At 37.5% G+C, this 20,611-nt stretch overlaps 1 protein-coding gene across 2 annotated transcripts in view; it reads right to left on the bottom strand.

Moving 5' to 3' along the window:
* The window catches only part of heatr5b (HEAT repeat containing 5B), a 132,607-nt gene that overhangs the window by 77,358 nt on the left and 34,638 nt on the right, over positions 1-20,611 (bottom strand). For both annotated transcript variants that reach the window (XM_028820881.2, XM_051919165.1), the window contains exons 14-21: positions 19,883-19,992; positions 17,862-18,025; positions 14,781-14,956; positions 13,061-13,166; positions 12,767-12,957; positions 9,178-9,337; positions 8,504-8,693; positions 8,032-8,201 (exon numbers count right to left, since the gene is read on the bottom strand). In XM_028820881.2, the coding sequence (XP_028676714.2) occupies positions 8,032-8,201; positions 8,504-8,693; positions 9,178-9,337; positions 12,767-12,957; positions 13,061-13,166; positions 14,781-14,956; positions 17,862-18,025; positions 19,883-19,992 (1,267 nt within the window). The remainder of the gene's footprint in view (positions 1-8,031; positions 8,202-8,503; positions 8,694-9,177; positions 9,338-12,766; positions 12,958-13,060; positions 13,167-14,780; positions 14,957-17,861; positions 18,026-19,882; positions 19,993-20,611) is intronic.

Below are 20,611 nucleotides of genomic sequence, written 5' to 3'. Positions count from 1 at the left end.
GAAAGATGACTGTAGCAATGTACAGAGACATCTAGGATGAAAACATGCTCCAGAGCGCTCTTGACCTCATACTGGGGAGACGGTTCATCTTTCAGCAGGACAACGACCCTAAGCACACAGCCAAGATATCAAAGGAGTGGCTTCAGGACAACTCTGTGAATGTTCTTGAGTGGCCCAGCCAGAGCCTAGATCTTAAAATGGCTGTGCAACGACACTTCCCATCCAACCTGATGGAGCATGAGAGGTGCTGCAAAGAGGAATGAGCAAAACTGGCCAAGGACAGGTGTGCCAAGCTTGTGGCATCATATTCAAAAAGACTTGAGGCTGTAATTGCTGCCAAAGGTGCATCGACAAAGTATTGAGTAAAGGCTGTGAATACTTATGTACATGTGATTTCTCAGTTTTTTTATTTTTAATAAATTTGCAAAAACCTCAAGTAAACTTTTTTCACGTTGTCATTATAGGGTGTTGTGTGTAGAATTCTGAGGAAAAAAATGAATTTTTTGGAATAAAGCTGTAACATAACAAAATGTGATGCGCTGTGAATACTTTCCAGATGCACTAATATATATATTTATATGTATAAGTGTAAGCTTTAACATGACTATATATCTTAAAAAATGAAAATCTCCCTTATTTTGTACTGGCATAAAATGAATAAATAAAATCACCATAATTCTGTAGCTAAGAAATCTGTAATAAGTGGAAAATCTGATGGACAATACTTTATTTACCAGACACCAACAGACTATTGATTCAAAGTTAAAAGGCTGCAATTGCCATATAAACTGAGTTTTGTGTAAAAAATTCAGAGTTAAATGATATAGTGGAAACAGACAAAGAATCTATACAAATTTAAAGTTCTGCCTAATACTTCATTTAGTACTAAGCCAAATAAAAGTTGGTTCTAATAGCTCTTTCATTTTACCATTTTGGATTGTAGAAAAACAAGATTTCTTTTTTAAATTTCTGTTGTCTGTCACTTGGATTGGCAGCTCTTTACCTTGAAGACCCATTTTTGTGGCAAATAATTACTGAGTTGATTGCACTTTTGTAATTCTATTTGTTTTCATCTGAACAAGGTCCTCTCGATGCATATTTAATCTATTTTAAGTTTAATTAAAAAGCAGAACTTTAGCAGGATCATACATCTAGGGCAGTAGGTATATGCTAAGAAAAGACATTTCAGTCTGTAAATATTTAGGGGTAAAAACCCACCCTTGAGAAGCAAAACCAAACACCTCATAATCTCAAAAATGCATTGACCGATTTTGTTAAAATATGCTGGCGTTGTAGAAAAAAGAATATTAGCCAACCTGTAATTTTTTATTTGTTGATATTCATCCATAATAATGCCCTAACAAGTAAGACATTTTAATGGACTGTGTCGATTTCCGCCGCAACACTAACAGCGATTGCACAGAGAAATGGAGTGTGCTGGTTTATGCAAATGAAGGCCGTCTGCAGAAGCAACTTGAAAGGAGGAAAGTTTGGCAAAGCTCAATAAAGATGTGTTTAGCAAGTACACTATGAAGCTGAAGTGTTTGTTAGGTGCTTTGGTTGTGAGTATACTCAATTTTGTGCAATGAGTCCAGTAAAAAAAGGTATTTAACATATATGACCCCCTTCCCTTTCCTATTATCTACAACCTTGTGGCAAATGACAACATGGGGGCTACAATGCCCATCAGCCAGTGAACTACGATTTTATCAGTGCTCACAAAGTTTGAATAAGATCATCAACAACTGCGGCATGTCAGCAAAGGTAGAATTTCATTGTCTCAGTGGATTATTTCAAAGTTCATCATTTATATGAAAATGTACAACAACATTTATTTATGTAGCACATCTTTTTGTCAGATTTTGGATTATGTTTATTTTAACCTGGACTGCCTTCTGAGAAATGTGTTGCCAAAACCAGTGTATGTAGTATTGCAAAACACTAAGGAGAAATCTCCCTTTCTTTATTTCTACAGAAAAACTTACCAAACCCAAATACCTGTTTTTGGCAAGTTTTGCTATTGCAAACATGCATGTGAAATATAATGTATTAATAAGGAAACTTGGCTGTTTTTTATTCACTATTTGACATAATCTACAAAGCAAGATTCAGACTGGAGGACAATGATAACATAATGCAGCTGACCAAGAGTGCACTTTATTTTACAACATATGAGACAATAAATCAATAAACCAATTACACTACATTTTAGCATTGCATAGCCTTCTGTTTTTCAAAAAGCCAACAGTATTGTCCACCTGCATATCATCATTAACTTCTGAAACCCAAACAATGATCAGCATTAAGTGCTTTTTGAAGTAAAAAGATTAAAGAAAAAAAAAACACCACTGCAAATTAACTTGTGGAGTCAAGCTACGATTGAACAGAATGAAGTGTACTTTTTTTTTTTGGTGGATATTTATTAAAATCCACTGTATACTTAGGCAGCATTAACTTAGGCTTTGATGTTGCTGGAGAATGGAGATTTTTAGCAGTTCTTAACTTTGAATGGATGAATTTTAAATCACCTTTGTAATATTACTAAGTACCGCTATTGACTATGTTTTTTAATATAGAGTTCTGCTACAATCTGTTTTACACTAACACCACTAAGGTGTTCCCACGGATTACCCTGTTCAATTCAAAAAGAAAACGGTTTCCCGTAAAATACTGTTTTGCAATCACCATCAACAAAAGCCAAGTTAAAGATGGAATTGATCTACAGCAGAAATGTAGAAAAGGAGGGAAAAAATAAAACTATTGTATACAGAAAATTACCCAGGGATGGGGGTTGACTTGTTGTGAACCTATTTTTGTAAAACTTGATTTATTTGAATGGAATGTTATTTGATTTTAATAAAATCAACAAAAATCAAAAGAAAATCAAATTACCCGATGGCACTGTAACAGAGGTCCATTGTCTCACAAAAATGTACTGGGTGAACATAGGTAGAACAGCTAGTTAAACAAACAGATAAGTTTGGCTTTTAATATAAACTTGCCAACCCGCGCCGCATAATTATGTATTGATGGGTGAACACTTCCTGAACGACACAGTTGTCCAAATGGGGTGGGTTTGTGGATACCACTGTGAGTGAATGAAAAGATGGACCTCTGGAGAGAGCAACATACAATTGTCCGTGACTGAAAGCGGGATCGTCTGTGACGATAGAGGCCACACTGGTGAAAGTTACTTCGTCGGTAGGGATAAGTTTCAGCACTTGTTCATTAAGGTGTAGCGAGTCTTCGTTGTTGACGCTTAATATAGCTTGCGTACGGAGTTGTTCAGGAGTCACAGTTGAGAAACACGTTTTTAATGTCTTTTACACACAGGGAAATAAATGAACATGTGAAACATCCGTAACGTAATAAGGCATAATGTAATAAGGCACCAAGAAAAGTAACATTGCAATAATGCAAGCAACGACCCGATCGCTGTAAACAGAAGTGAAAACAAAATTGAGCCCGGTGCATTCTTTAACTGCCTTGTAGCGCAGTGGTAGTGTTGCTGCTTTCCAGTAAGGAGACTGTGGAAGATTTTGGGTCCGCTTCCCGGTTCCTCCCTGTGTGGATAGCGCTTTGAATACTGAAAACACCAGTATATTAATGTAATGAAGTATTATTATTCTTATGCATCCAGCGCTCTCTCACGCACGTGTGTGTGTGTTTGTCGCTCGCTCTCTCACTCGCTGCACTTGTTCCTGCAGGCATACGCCGCATAATTATTTATTGATGGCTGAACAGTTCCGGAAAGACACAGTTGTCTAAAAGGGGTAGGGTTGAGGATACAACAGTAAGTGAATGAAAAGATGGAACTCTGGAGAGAGCAACATACAACTGTCTGTGACTGAAAACTGGTTTTGGCAGATACATGCATATCTTTTTGAAAGTTTGGCCCTGTGCCTTATTAATTGTCATCGCAAAGGCCAACCTAACAGGAAATTGACTTCGTGTAAAAGTAAAAGGCAAATTATCCACGACAAACAAACTGTTTTATATGCTGCATACCAACCCGCGGAGTAGTATACACCGCATAATCATGCCGCTTTTTAAATGTTTTTTAAGCAGAGGGAAAAAAATGAACATTTGCAAAATCCATAACGCTGCTTTCAGTAAGTATAATGCACACACATTTAATTTGTCGGCCACTTTTTGCCAGCCGTCCTTTCTGGTTTGGGCTGCTTTTGCAGTGTTACCGCTTGTGCATATTAAATCTTAAAATCCTTCGAGTAACTAATTAACTAACTAACACCCAACACAGCTTGTGTGAAAAAAATGTGCCCGTTCTTTCATCATTTTGTTGCAGCCTATCAAAGACTTCCTGATCATGTTTTCTAGACTCAATATACATTGGCCTTTCACTCAGCGCAGGGGCGCGCATTCATCTCAGATTATTACATCCAGCTAATCTGCTACACAGCTGCGTTTGAAAAAACGATTTATCCCGGATGAGTTTCACCGGCATTAATGATTAGAAATCTGGTTGGAACAAAACCCTGCAGCCACAGCGGTTCTCAAGGATCGAGATTGGGAAACACAGCTGAACACAGACGAAACCGACTCAGGTGAGGAGTTGGGGCGGGCAAAGTAGTTGCAGCTATTGATTATTCAGTGTTGTTTGCCTGGGTGTCTGATCTGCTCGACGGGATCAGAAATAAAAGGAAAACAATGTGAAGGCAATGTCACAGGTGTTCATGTGGTATAGCGGGTCCACAGCTCCCCTTCAAAAGGCCATCTATATATATATATAAAATCCCTGTGTGCGTCCAGGTGTCCGTGTGTGGGTGTCTTCTGGTGAAGTGCACATGCGCGGGGCACGGTGCAATGCGCGATATTACTGTCAGAGAAAGTTACAGGTGTTTTACGGAAATACAAACCAGTATTACTGCGAGAGGAAATTAAAGGTACACAATACAGTGACGCATATTACAGCCACATACAAGCCAGTATTACTGTCAGAGGAGATTAAAGGCATATTACCGATGCGCACGCCTGTATTACTGGCAGAGAAAATTAAAGTTATATTACGGACGTACAACCCAGCAGACGTACAAGACGGTATCCTTCAATAAGGGCGCGCACAAAAAGGCGAGCCTCAAAAGGGCGACCTCAATTGGGCGCAGCGAATAAAGGCGCGCGTAAATAAAGATCTACACCTTTGTTGCTCTTCACATATTCCAGAGCCATTTGAACTAAATTATCTACGAACGCCTTTATTTGCCGCGCTCAATTGAGGTTGCCCTTTTGAAGCTCGCCTTTTTGTGCGCTCCCTTATTGAATAGAGCCGTACAAGACAGTATTACTGTCACAGAAAATTAAAGACACACAATACACGGCGGCAGCCCACAAAGAACGGTCAGCTCAGCAAGTAAACATCAACAAAAGAAAGGCTGAAAGAAAGAAAAATACGACCAACAAAAAGAATGAGGTCAAAGTCCCTTGCCATTTAATATAGACTGTTCCTACTAATGTTTATGCACTACTGTTCTAGCGCCCGTTATTGTAACGGGCTAAATGACTAGTTTTTAAATAAATAATCATCGCTCTCACAGCGTAGCGAGGGGCATGTAAGTGTTGCTGAAAGTCAGCCACGTTGCGAAGTTTGAGAGCAACAGTTTCGTCAATGACATTTTTCCAGAAAAACCCGACTGATAGAAACAAACCGTTACCTGATGCAGGAATTTCTATAACATTGAAAGATGTGTTGTTTCCATTAAATACATTTCAAGCGGTAGCCATGGAGGGCAAATGAACAGTCAACGTGGCTCACAGCTGGATTTGGACCACAGCACAGACCAAAGCGAGTATGTGTTTGATAAGTTGTTCGAGATGGCGGGTGTGGCTCCTTCCTGCATGCGCCATGGGTGTCTTACTTGTCGGCGGCTTAGTGAATCCACGCCCCTTCCTGCGTGCGCCATCTGTGTCTTACTTGTCGGCGGCTTAGTGAATCCACACCCGTTCCTGCGTGCGCCATGGGTGTCTTACTTGTCGGCGGCTTAGTGATTTATACCGAAAAGTCAACGTGGCTCAGAGGTGCATGTGTACTCTAGCACAGACGAACATAAATGATGGTGTTTTTTCCGAGTCGTTGCGTCCGAGTTGGTGGGCTTGGTTCTGCGAGTTGTCGTCGTATCCAATGGTCTTAGAGTTGGTGGGCGTGGCTCCTTCCTGCGTGCGCCATGGGTGTCTTACTTGTCGCCGGCTTAGTTAATCCACGCCCCTTCCTGCGTGCTTTCATGGGTGTCTTGCTTGCTTGCGTGCTTTCATGGGTATCTTGCTTGCTCTGGTGGCGGCTTAGTGAATTATATATATAGATATTGTAAAATGAATTCAGCTGTCATTTTCAAACAATACCTCATTTGTTCAGACAGCAATTTCACGGAGTAATACCAGTAGCTGTGAACTGCTCCTCACTTCAAAAATGATGACTGTATATTTCTTTTAATTTTACACAGTGAAGAAAAATGAGTAAAAACCTCATCACATCCACAGTAACTACTTGGGTGTAAAAGTTTGATGTAACATGATTTTCTCTATTATTTCCCAGTGCTAAGCCGGGCATACTGATTTTCACTGTGAAGAGCTTCAGGCTTTATGCATAAAACAATGAAAAACAAAACTTTTTTTTCTAAGCAATACATTTCAATGTGATTAGAAATATTTTTCGAAAAAGAAATAAATATGAAACTAAAATTTTGGGTGACCTTTCATTGTTCAATACTTAATTTCCTCCCTTAATTTTGTAAGGCGCTTGTCCAGTTCATGGTCATGCGGTAATTAACAAAACTTTACATCTGTAAAGTGACTTAAACACAAGATTGAGAGAAGCCCATCTCAGAAGCACTGGCTGCAAGGCAGGAAACATCCCTGGACAAGGTGCCAGTCTATGGAATGGTATACTTATGCATAAATACAATATATCACTCACTCACACAATGCCAGTTTAGAAGAGCAAAATAATCTATCCTGCCTGATATAGTATTATTACTTTATATAAGCAAAATTGAAGTTATGCAAAGTTATAAATTAAACAAAATAAACAGCTTTGGGTCGGGGGGCAACACCAATTATAATTGTTGTCCCACAACTCTAGAGTCCAGAGTTGAAATTGGTGCCCAGGCCCATTTGCACCTTACATTGTTTGGTATCATTTCTTAATTTTTGCACCTGTGTTATTTGTTTTATCTACATTGCAATGATCATTAGCTTCATTTACAACTATCTTTTAGATTCAAAACCTGAATACTGCTCTTCTGATGAAGGCCAGCAGTAAGGCAACGGTGTCCTCAATTATTTCTCACAAGGAAATCTGTTGTAAATGTTATGTTTTTTATTGCTTTTGACACATCTGCCATGCATTATTTTCTAGAAATCTTTTCACATGATTTTATATCATTTGACTTTCATGATGTTTACTTATTTTTACTGTTATAACAAAATCAAGTTGTCTCCACTTTGTGACCCAGCTTTGCTACATACCTGTCGTTACTTTGATTGCTACCACATAATCAATAGCAACATCACGTTATTACATGACGACTATTTAAGATGGTGATGTGGCATTCAATCAAAACTAACTTTGGAATTTCAAAAATACACCTTCTTTGTGAGTTGTCCAGTTGTATTTTGTTATGGAATCTTTTTTTAATTTATTCATAAACTTGCTAAAGTAGGACTGATGACTGCAATGCTCAATTCACAGGGTGATCAAATTTTTTCTGTTGTTTTCAATTTACTCAAAATTCTGCGGGAAGAATCATTACTGGAGCTAGAAAGCCCAATAAGAAGACAGAGATAGGTCTGAACACATTTGTAAGGAACTGCATTAATTCAAGAATGACTGAAAAATTATATCCAGCTTTTATTATTTAAACAAACATTTAATGCAAATAATTCATTTAAGTTTTTTTTTATTAAACCAGCATGAAAAAAGTAATTTTAATATCTCCTTCTCAACACTAATAAAGTTCCATTGTTATCTGTACATTTCATTAAAATACCCTCAGAAAAATAAAAGTTACATTTACTTACACACAAGCAAGGAACCAAGCTGGACAGATTCACATGTCGTGGTGCAAACATGTGTAGCTGCTGGAGGCAAGAAATGGCAGCTGCTTGCACCAGCGAGTCTGAGTGATCCTGCATGATGGCACAGCCCACTAGGCAAGAGGAACGGATTGTAGAGATTGTAGCACTGTTACCTAGAAACAAAGAACAATTCAACAATAAGGCAAATGGCGTCTATTTCTTTTGTCCACAGAACAGAAAAAAAACCTTGCAAATGTATTGCATTTGCAAGCCTAATCTATCATACATGATTCCAATCAAATCTGTTTGCATTTACCTTTATTATATGAAATGTCAAGCACTAAGCATTCAGTTTTAGGTCCTATATGACATTTATTTCAAGAATTTCTGCTTAACACTAAAAAATACACAGTAGACAGCATCCTAGCCACTGATGTTAAAAGTATGGAAAGCAACAATTCAGTGTGGTTAGTACCTTGAAGCTCGGGCCCAACAGTCGTGATCAACGCGCCTAGACAGCGCCCAAGGCATTGATGAACTTCAGTATGAGATGGAGGCACAGTTAGTAAGAGGGTAAGAACCAAGGAAAGTGTGGGTTCCACATAACCACGATACATTGGACCACTGGAATCCACAATTAAGGCCAGGGAATGGAGAGCCCAAGTCTACAAACAAAAAAAATAACAGTAAAAAGATTTATTCTAACAAACTAAGAAAATTAAAAATTGCACTTGAGACATGTGAAGTGTAACAGTCTGTGAATATGTTTGACATTTCAAAAAAAGAAAATGCAGGTGATATCAAGAACTTTTTATGCTTAACCGGATTACCTAATCATGGTTACGCAAAGAAAGTGTTAAAAGTTCATAAAGCACAACTCACTGACTAGTGGGAAAAAACATACTTAAAACCAAAAAGTGCTCTTTAAAGAGTTTATCCACATAGTTTGCAAGAAATACAAGGCTTAAATATTCACGGCTTTAGTTTCCCCATTAAAATAGGAATTTTTGAAACAAATATTTTCTACAGAATATTTTCACTAAATAATAAAACATTACTGTCAAGTAATACTGTACAGTAGATACCATGCACTCATAGAGCAATTCAATATGTGTTGCAAATTTTAAGCAAAATCTTGAAAGCTCTTACCTGGACTTCATGGGAAGTTCCATCCTGTGCAAGAGCTAACAGAATGCTGACACTCGTCTTTAGATGCTGTCCTGAACCTATGCCTCCAACATATCTGTGTAGGCAACCAAGTGCAAGGGAGTGTCCAGTTCTAGATACAACATCACGGGCAGACTTCAACCTGTTTAAAAAGCAGAAACAATAAATGCAAATAATAAAAGTGGACATTTACTCACACAGTAACTGAACAGAAGAAGCCAACAAACGACATGAACACGCAGAGTATATCAAACCTACTCAGCTAATAGCTACATTGTCCTAATATCTTATTCAGATACAGTATCTGAATAACTGCGCAACTCAAGATCTTACTGTTGTTCTAGATTCTTCACATCTCTTTCTGTAAACAAGTGCTTCCTGGCTGCAGTCTTTAATGCATGTTCCCCTTAATAGTCACTTTAGTCCTTGAGTATCTCATTCACTATTTAATCAAAGGAATTTTGCTGGAGGGCGGCACGGTGGTGCAGTGGATAGCGCTGCTGTCTCGCAGTTAGGAGACCCGGGTTCGCTTCCCGGGTCCTCTCTGCGTGGAGTTTGCATGTTCTTCCTGTGTCTGCGTGGGTTTCCTCCAGGTACTCCGGTTTCCTCCCACAGTCCAAAGACATGCAGGTTAGGTGCATTGGCGATTCTAAATTGGCCCTAGCGTGTGCTTGGTGTGTGTGTGGTGGGCTGGCGCCCTCCCCAGGGTCTGTTTCCTGCCTTGCGCCCTGTGTTGGCTGGGATGGGCTCCAGCAGACCCCCGTATCCCTGTAGCTAGGATATAGTAGGTTGGATAATAGATGAATTTTGCTGGATCAACTTTACTGATGTCTGTGAGAGTGCTGAAGGCCTAGACTAGGCCCCCATGAAGCCATGGTTTCTGACAGGTTTAATTTGTCTGTCAGAGCGTGTTCATTTGGCTATCTTAATAAATAGTTAACTTAAATAGCGAGGAGAATGTAAATAGTAAGGTGGAAAGATTTAATACTAAAGTGAGGGCTGCTGTTGACATAGTTGCACCTGAAAAGACAGTTAAAAAATCTTCTAGCATTGTTATACCTTGGAAGACCCAAAGAGTGTCTGATTTAAAGAGAACATGCCGTAGAGCTGAGCGTAAATGGAGGAAGACTAAACTAACTATTGACTATGAGATATTAAAAGTTAAAATAACAGAATACAATAACACAGTCCGTCTTGAGAGGCGCTGCTATTTCTCTAAGCTTATAAATAACAATGCTAGTAATCCCAGAGTCTTATTTTCGACAATTGATCATCTGTTAAACCCAGGTAACTCAAAGGAATGCCTCCTAAGTACTTCCAGTAAAACCTGTGAGGCTATCGCTGTATTTTTCAATCAAAAAATTAATATTAGAAATAACATAGTATATCTCCCCAACACTAAGGATCCCCCGAAACCCCAGTACTCCATAATAAATAAATTAGAGTCTTTCACTAGGATAGATTTACCTGATTTGCATAAAATAATTTCTCAAATGAAACCATCCACCTGTGCCCTTGACCCAATACCAACAGATTTTTTCAAAGAAGTATCGGGTGTGCTTATTGATAATGTTCTTGACATAGTAAATTCGTCATTAGATACGGGGGTCTTCCCAGACTGTCTTAAGACTGCGGTAGTTAAACCCCTACTTAAGAAAAATAATCTCGACCCCTCTTCTCTTGAAAATTATAGACCCATCTCTAACCTGCCTTTCTTAAGTAAAATTCTAGAGAAGGCAGTCATTATGCAGTTAAATGAGCACCTCAATAAACATGCTATTCTTGATAAATTTCAGTCAGGTTTTAGAACAAATCACAGCACAGAAACTGCACTCGTTAAAGTAGTAAATGACTTGCGGGTAAATGCAGACAGAGGCCATTTATCTGTTCTCATCCTCTTAGATTTGAGTGCCGCATTTGACACTATTGATCATAATATTCTTAAGAATCGCCTTAGTCAATGGGTGGGCCTCTCTGGCAGTGTCTTAAACTGGTTTGAATCCTACCTGGCAGGGAGAAAATTCTTTGTTAGTTGTGGTAATTATAACTCAAAGACACATGATATTCTATATGGTGTTCCACAAGGCTCTATCCTGGGTCCGCTGCTCTTCTCAATCTACATGCTTCCATTAGGTCAGATTATCTCGGGACATAACGTGAGCTACCACAGCTATGCTGATGACACACAGCTGTATGTATCAATAGCACCTGATGACCCTAAATCTCTTGATTCGCTAACACAATGTCTAACCTGTATCTCAGAATGGATGAATAGTAACTTTCTCAAATTAAATAAAGAAAAAACCGAAATCTTAGTGATTGGTAATAATGGATACAGTGAGGCTATTAGAAATAAACTGGATGCATTAGGATTAAAAGTAAAATCCGAGGTAAAAAGCTTAGGGGTAACCGTTGATTGTAATCTGAATTTTAAATCGCATATTAATAAAATCACTAGGACAGCATTTTTTCACCTAAGGAACATAGCAAAAGTTAGACCTCTTATATCATCGAAAGATGCAGAGAAATTAGTTCATGCGTTTGTCTTTAGTCGACTAGATTACTGTAATGCACTCCTCTCAGGACTACCCAAAAAAGACATCAATCGTTTGCAGTTAGTGCAGAATGCAGCTGCTAGAATCCTTACCAGGAAAAGAAAATCCGAACACATTTCTCCAGTTTTGATGTCACTACACTGGTTACCTGTGTCATTCAGAATTGACTTTAAAATTCTGCTTATGGTTTATAAAGCTTTAAATAATCTCGCCCCGTCTTATATATCGGAATGTCTGACACCTTATATTCCAAATCGCAACCTCAGATCCTCAACTGAGTGTCTCCTTAGAATTCCAAGAGCAAAACTTAAAAGAAGTGGTGAGGCGGCCTTCTGCTGTTATGCACCTAAAATCTGGAATAGCCTGCCAGTAGGAATTCGCCAGGCTAATACAGTGGAGCACTTTAAAAAACTACTGAAAACACATTACTTTAACATGGCCTTCTCATAACTTCACTGTAATTTAATCCTGACACTCTGTATATCCAATTCATTATAATAACTATTCATTCAAAATTTGTACTAACCCCTACTCTCTCTTCTGTTTCCTTTTCCGGTGTCCTATTGGTGGTGGCTTGTGCCACCACCATCTACCCAAAGCACCATGATGTTCCAACAATGATGGATGGATTAAAAGCCAGAAGTCTGTATAACCATCAGCATCAAGTGACTCCGTGAGAACCCTAACTACAAAGAGGACTATTTCATTTATGTTAGGTAGAATGCCCAAAGGGGACTGGGCGGTCTCGTGGCCTGGAACCCCTACAGATTTTATTTTTTTCTCCAGCCTTCTGGAGTTTTTTTTTGTTTTTTCTGTCCACCCTGGCCATCGGACCTTACTCCTTTTTATGTTAACTAAGGTTGTCTTATTTTAATTTCTTATTTGTCTTTTATTCTTCTTTTCTTCACTATGTAAAGCACTTTGAGCTACTTTTTGTATGAAAATGTGCTATATAAATAAATGTTGTTGTTGTTGTTAAAGCAGTTTGTTATATTTTATATTTCAAGTTTCCTTACTTATCAAAACTATGTTGAGCCATCCTTGCAATGAAAGTTGCTTCCCCGACCACTTGAGCCATTCTTCCTAAAGCTTCACCAGCTGCACATCTCAAAATTGGATTAGGATTGTCCAGAGCGCCCATGACAAGTGCCAGGGCTGACTTTCGTACTTCTTCTGGCCCTAAACTGCTCTTATTCTCTGCCAATCCCTACAACAAAGAAAATGATAAATATTTGAATATGCAACAAATGGCATTCTAGTAACTTTGTTATAACTCAAGTCATCTAAAAGCCAAACATCATTAGGCATACCTTTAACGCACTAAGTACAGCAGTAAAAATATTGAGTTGGACAGCTTGTTGTCGAACACCTTTAGCCTGTTTTATACATTCAGCAAAGTGATCTAACATCTGTAGTCTGTCATAAAAAAGAAACAGCCATCATTAAAGGAAGCAGAAAAAAAATTGGGTAAAATTGGACAAAAAATGCAGACATCTTTAAAAAAAAAACAATCTAATTTTGAGTCATACAAGAATTGGTTCACATGAGAGTACACTATATGTTGTCTTTAGATAAACTTTATTGACATTATAGTATTTGAGGTTCTGCATAAAAACAAAGGAATAGCTTTTATTTTATTTTAATGTATCCTCTCTCAGAAATAAATGGGATCAGAAAATGGAAGGCTGGATGTACAGTATTTCTGCAAGATTTACTGCTTTTATTAGATTTAAAAAAGAAAGACCTTCTTCTTAGCTATATACTGCATACTATATATGATAAATGTCTCATTATACAACTCTTTTTCTTTCCCAGAAATACATTGCTGATAAAATAAAGGAATTGTCATGCAGTAGAGCACATAAAAAAAGAAAAAAAAAATTAAAAACAAACCTTATATAGATAACCAATTTAAAAAAAAAAACACATGCCAGTAAGGATGGTGTGTGTATTTATTTTATTTAATTTAATATACCAAGTCCTCTGTTTAGCCAAGTGCTGAAAACTAAATCATGGCGGTTAATGGGGCTAATGGGGAGTGCACAGGAAAAATAGACAAAATGTTGTACTGCATGGAAAATGAGCTGTGAAGTAGATGAAGGAAAATTAAGCAACGCTACGCTAAGATGGGCTCAGTAACTCACTACTGTGTGTGTGCCACACTCTATGGCTGTTAAGTGAACATAGAAGTAAAAGTTTAAACACTAGCAAAGCTCAGTTAACAGGTCTCCTACAATCTCAAAAGAGAGCGTCTAGACACCATGTAAAGTTCACAATATTATTTCTTTTCACCTGTTCTCTTCAGTACAGTCCTCGCTTAACTTCTGTTTAGAGCCTCACTCCTTCATAAAGCATTCTTCACATTGGTTGTCTAAATTTGACACTAACGTGTCTTCTTTCCTGCACTTAAAAAGTCACTACAATACATTTACAGGGAGAAAACTAAACATAGTGCTGATATTTACCCCTTTTGGACCTCGGAGTGTCGAGTGGCTTCTCACAAAGTGCCCCCAAAACAAACTCAATCAATATACATTCACATCCACCCTCCTGCCTACCAAAATTGTTTACATCTACATTTGCGTCTGCGGACTTTAATCCATCCCACCCCATTCCACGATCTGATCACCATCAGTTATTTTCTTCCACACAAATTAACATTTGTATCATATATCACATTAACTAGCAATAGACAAATCATTTTAAAAATATGAACACGAAATTCTAGCTAAATTAGTGTCAGTACAAACATATATGTAAAATAAGGATATAACTAAGAATGGTATGTTAAAAAAGCAGAAGTGCCTTTGAAAATAATAAAACAACACTGTAATGTGTTGTTAATAGGAATCCGTTAATGAGACACTGCTTATAGTAGAAAGGCAACAAACCAGAAAAAGAGTAGAATGTTACTTTAGCTTCTATACTCTTCACAAATGATACTAAAATATTAGCAGCAGAATTTATCCTGACTGCACAGAAGATTTATTTAGAATGATTCACTGTGGAATTCTTATATATGATTCTCACCGGTGTTTAAATGACACATGGGGAAAGACAACTCCAAACAGAGCTACAGAGGCATCTATCACGGATACTCCTAAAGGCAGCGGCCCAGGAATAGCTTCGTTTGCTGGGACACGTAAGTAGATTGATGAGGGATCATGTTCTAAGGCTCCACTTCCAGATGCACTGTTCGGCTGCAGCTGTTTGAAAAATAAAATACAATGTACATGGTTAACAATATACTTCGGGAACCTTTAAGTCTCAAAACTCCAGGGGCTAAGGAGCCATCAAGATATGTTACACTGAAAGGTCTATTTTTACTTACAATTATGTTACGGGCGGAAGAAAAAAAATAAAGAAAAACAATTTGTGAGATCTTTAAAAGCGGATTCCTCCAAATAATAATTCAGTTATTAGCCTCTCTGCAGAAGGACAGACTGACACCTATTGACCTTGAGAAGGTCACGCATTTTATTTGACAGTAATCCGCATATAAATTCTTAAAAGAACAAATCTGGAAAACATTAGTATGCGCAAATAGAAAACAGGTTCACCAGGAACTACATAACTGATTTCATAAATTTGTAAGTGTCTGTCACACATGTGCAACTGGGGCATAACAAAGGGCGAAAGAATGAGAGACAAGGGTTTAAGACAGAGTATTAATGCTTCTCTCTTTTCTTCAGCAGAAAACAAGAAGAGCACAAACTGACAATGCCTTAAATTCCGCTCCGCTACTTGCCACCTTGATGTTCGCAGACGACCTCACTTACGTTCTTGGTCCGTCTTCTAATTCCTCCATTCTTCCCTGTTGATTCCCTCCAGTCCCTCTCCAATGTTACCACTTCCAGCAACTCCTGATGATGTCTACGTCATCCTCATCTCCTCAGCTTAATCAACTTCTGGTTTCAGTTCTATATAAACTCATTCCACCTGTTTTCTGATGTCTACCGTTTTGGTTATTGTTTTAAACTTCAGTATCAGACCTTTGCTGATCTCCTTGGCTTCCAAGATTATACAGGGGCGGTTCCCCATTCCTTAACGTGTTCTCTCTCTCTCACTTATTTCTCCACAGTGTATAAAGTTGGACTTTATTTTGCTGTATAGTAAATAAGATTTCTTCACTTATAAATATAATCAAGATTTTGAATGAGGAGGAGTAAAAATACTAGCATCACAGTGACATTTTCACTTGCATAAGAACCAACTGCAATATTTTTCCAGTGTAATGAGTGTGTGTACCTCGCATCAAAAAAAAAAAAAATAAAAAAAAAAATACTTAAAACAATACTTTCAAAAATGGTTACTTGAAGGATAAGTTTCAGTTTTCAAGTCATAGGTTTTTTTACAAACATGCTATATATGAATTTGACACACGAAATTAAGCTCTAAAATTAATCGCTTTCTATAAATTAAAAAAATAATATCATGCCCATACTGGGCAAGGAGGAAAATCAAAGAAAATGTACCAAATATGTCAATTTTTTAAGCCAAGATAGCTGTTGAGTCTTGGTCTTGATCCGTGTCTTGCGATTACATACACATTGTAAAAATAGTTTACACAGTAATCCCTCCTCCATCGCGGGGGTTGCGTTCCAGAGCCACCCGCGAAATAAGAAAATCCGCGAAGTAGAAACCATATGTTTATATGGTTATTTTTATATTGTCATGCTTGGGTCACAGATTTGCGCAGAAACACAGGAGGTTGTAGAGAGACAGGAACGTTATTCAAACACTGCAAACAAACATTTGCCTCTTTTTCAAAAGTTTAAACTGTGCTCCATGACTAGACAGAGATGACAGTTCTGTCTCACAATTAAAAGAATGCAAACATATCTTCCTCTTCAAAGGAAACAGAGAGTAAAGCAAACAAATCAATACGGCTGTTTGGCTCTTAAGTATGCGAAGCACCGCTGGTACAAAGCTGTTGAAGGCGGCAGCTCACACCCCCTCCGTCAGGAGCAGGGAGAGAGAGAGAGAAACAGTCAAAAATCAATACGTGTCCTTTGAGCTTTTAAGTATGCGAAGCACCGTGCAGCATACTTAAAAGCTGCACACAGAAGGTAGCAACGTGAAGATAATCTTTCAGCATTTTTAGACAAGCGTCCGTATCATCTAGGTGTGCGAACAGCCCCCCTTGCTCACACACCCTACGTCAGGATCACAGATAGTCAGCGCAAGAGAGAGAGAGAGAAAAGTTAAGTTGGGTAGCTTCTCAGCCATCTGCCAATAGCGTCCCTTGTATGAAATCAACTGGGCAAACCAACTGAGGAAGCATGTACCACAAATTAAAAGACCTATTGTCCGCAGAAATCCGCGAACCAGCAAATAATCTGTGATACATATTTAAATATGCTTACATATAAAATCCGCGATAGAGTGAAGCCGCGAAAGGCGAAGCGCGATATAGCGAGGGATCACCGTACATATCATTTATACATATCACACACACACACACAAAAAAAATTATTATGACATTCAGCTGTTTTAAAAGAAGACCAGCTGTGTGTAATAGCTCAGCATTCTGTCTTCCTGCGCAACAACGTTCCAACCCCCCTACCGACAGACCAAATCACAGAAAAATTTTGGTTAGTTTTGTTTTAATTTCCTTCGGTATTTAGGTGAAAATTTGCACAAACAAACAAACAAAAAAAAAAAAACATATCCTTACCACAAGAAAAATAGTCCCAGGAATAAGCAATAAATTTTTTTTTCCAGATCCCTTCTCTTGTGACAAACATGAGTCAGAAAAACAGTAGGCACTATTCAATACTCAACAACTGACTTGGCTTAAAAAAATGGACGTAAGTGATTAAGTTTTTAAGCCTTTCCTCTGTGCCCCATACTCTCCATTGCAAATTGCCAGAGTGGGCAAGATTTTTTTTTTTTTTTTTTTTTAATTAGTTGAAAATACACACTTTCACACGGCAAAGGCATATAATCTATGTTTGTGAAGAAATAACTGCGACTTGAAAAATAAACTTATCCTGTAATGTTATTAACTTAATATTCCTAAAAAACAGAGAAACAGAACACATAAAAATAATCCAGTTACAGAAGCTTATACTTCCATTAAGCGTATAAACCAAAGGGAAAAAAAATTACCTGATCTTCAATGGATTTGTGGTCCGTTTCCTGAAGCCAGGACCCAAGCAAAACACTGTCATCATAATGGCACAGTGACCTCAACAGTGAAGTGGTGGTGTTGGCAGAGTTATCAGTCAAGGTGAACTCTGCAACAAGCTCACGAAGTAGTGCACTGAAACTTGCTGAAAGCAACATGACAACACATGAAAAAAATGAGAGCACAGTTATTAACAAAAAGAACATAATCAATTATCAATGTTGTTATTTTAAGATGTTTTTAGCATATGGTTGCTATGATAAAAGCTTAAAATAGAAATAATGAAATATTTATTTGTAACTTCAGAACTTCTAAACCATACTACTGGCCTGCACGTTCATTTGAGCTGCTCCAAAATAAAACCAGAAAACTATTCCACTATAAAAGTGAATGTTATTTGTAAGTACACATTCTTATATTGAAATGTATTTGGCATCAGTTTGATTATGTATGCAGGTGTGGATCTTTTATATAGTGACTACACAAATATTAATTAAGAGTCTTTTTCTATGCCTGTTAACTTGACAACCCAAATTTTTTTAAAATCTTTTTCTGAGTTAGTAACGTCTGCAAAGAGAATTTAACAAACAGCCATTTTTAACAACAAATCAAACTCCATTTAAAATCTAAGAACTTCTTGTTACCTCTCAGGACATATTTTCAAAATATATTTTCTTAAAGTTATTTTATCATTGCTTTGGTAGCAGTGCACTGTATAATTCACCAGGTACGTCTAAATCAGACACCCTGAAGCAAAAGACAGTCATTGATAGGCTTTTTTCTACATTTTCCATATATACCACACCAACTGTAAGATATCCAGATCCTCAGAGCAGCTAAAGAAAATAGGTTTTCCAATTTTTGTTTATCCAGTTCTGTCTCCCTCTTCTTTTCAATTTGCTACACCTTCTCATTTGTTCATTCTGCCTCATGCATGCAAGGTTTAGCATGGAAACAAGACGTTTTGTTACTTTTGTTGTCAGATATAACAACATATGGGCATGAAATAACTCATTTATTTAAATAGTTAGGAAAAATAATTTTTTTCTTGCTAAAAGTGTTGCCTTAGTTTTTGAATTACTACTCAAGTATAACTTTAACTAAATCACTCATGAAGTTTTTGACTAGTAGCCACTCACCTGGGATGAAAGGTTGTCAACATATACAGAGAAACAATAAACTGATGTGGGAAAACCGACTCCTCACAAAAATGAATATTTTTGCAAAAATGATAAGAGAACACACTTTTCCAATAAGTGTAAAATGTACAGTCACTACACACAAACATTGTCTGCTTCAAATTAAATGTATTCAGAAAGTTTTAAGGTTTTTGATTCATGTTTCTTCTGGTACCCTTTTGGGTGAAGTTGTAAGCCACTGGGCAGAGAAACACTTTCTTTTTTTTTTTTTTTAATATACCCTAATTTTGGGCTTATGTTACAAATATGAGAAAATAACTTCCTCAGCTAGTTCTCCATTCATCAGCAAAAAGGACTTGGAAAGTTTTTCCGACCTTCTCTGGCTTTACTCACTCTATTCTTTAATGGTTATGTATCCCCATCACCTAAACTCTATTGTCCTGGGGAAACGCACCAAGATTTTGCTCAGGTGTCATCTCTCTCACCCCCTTTGTACTAGTATTTATTTCTATTGCCCTTAAGGAGCATTAACCTTATGTAAACAGCTTCCTGCCATTGAGCGGCTTCTAATTTCAGACACATAATGTAGAAGACCTCTCCTGCTCACAAATGTGTGGCTTTAACTCTTTCCTGGAGTTTAACTGTGAGGGCATCACTTGTGAGCCAAGAAATCCCATCCCATTTCTTAAACATCTGGCACTTTGTATAAAAAAAAAACAAAAAAAAAAAATGCAGGTTGCCTACTATGTGCTCATAACACACCTCATCTGGGGTTTTGGGAGAGAGACAAAAAGTTCCCTACAAAAGACAAATTCTAGATCCTAAATTCAAACTAAAGAATGAAGCTGGACACAATGTCTTACCTTCATAGGTTTTGGGCGGTAGTAAAGCCAAAATATCGTAAAGTCTCAACCGAACCATAGCTGCACTAGCCTTCAAGTGTGCTCCATGGGCTTTAATAACAGAAGGAATGCTAAAGGGATGAATAAAAACATATTCATTTTTTCCACGCTTCTTACAAATAAACACTCCCATAATAGTATTTTTTCATGATATTTAAGAAAAGAAGATACATGTTTTTGGTGGAAATTGGTCATTTACAACTGTCCTATTCTTACCTTCTACATGAAAAGCTGGTGCCAGATAACTGCTTTCTTTTATATACAATTCACTTTGTGATGAAGCATGTTCTTAAACTTCATTTTACCAATTTACTTTTTTAGCCAGTTTTGAGTTGCACTATTACTGTACATACTGTAATAGTGGAAGAATATCTTTTGAGAAACACACTATTTCTGACTATAATAAAAACAGTATAGGGCAGGCTGTTATGCTAAAAACATGGTTCAGGTTCTCGGATTCCTTTATAACACACAGCAAGAAGTAAGCAGCTAGATGGAGGCTGGTATTGTGACATTTTTTAAGATGTTCCCTTAATTATACGCATATTTTTCTTGACCACTTTTATTATTTCTTTATGGTGAAATTGATTTTATTTTGTTATCTGTGTCATTTTTAACCATAATTTATTTTTTGAAGGAATGGAAGGCAATGTGGCACAGTGGTTAAGGCTATGGATTTCAAACCCTGAG

Source organism: Erpetoichthys calabaricus, chromosome 15, assembly GCF_900747795.2.
Source record: "Erpetoichthys calabaricus chromosome 15, fErpCal1.3, whole genome shotgun sequence".
Lineage (NCBI taxonomy): Eukaryota > Metazoa > Chordata > Cladistia > Polypteriformes > Polypteridae > Erpetoichthys > Erpetoichthys calabaricus.
This window is presented reverse-complemented; position numbering and strand designations above follow the sequence as displayed.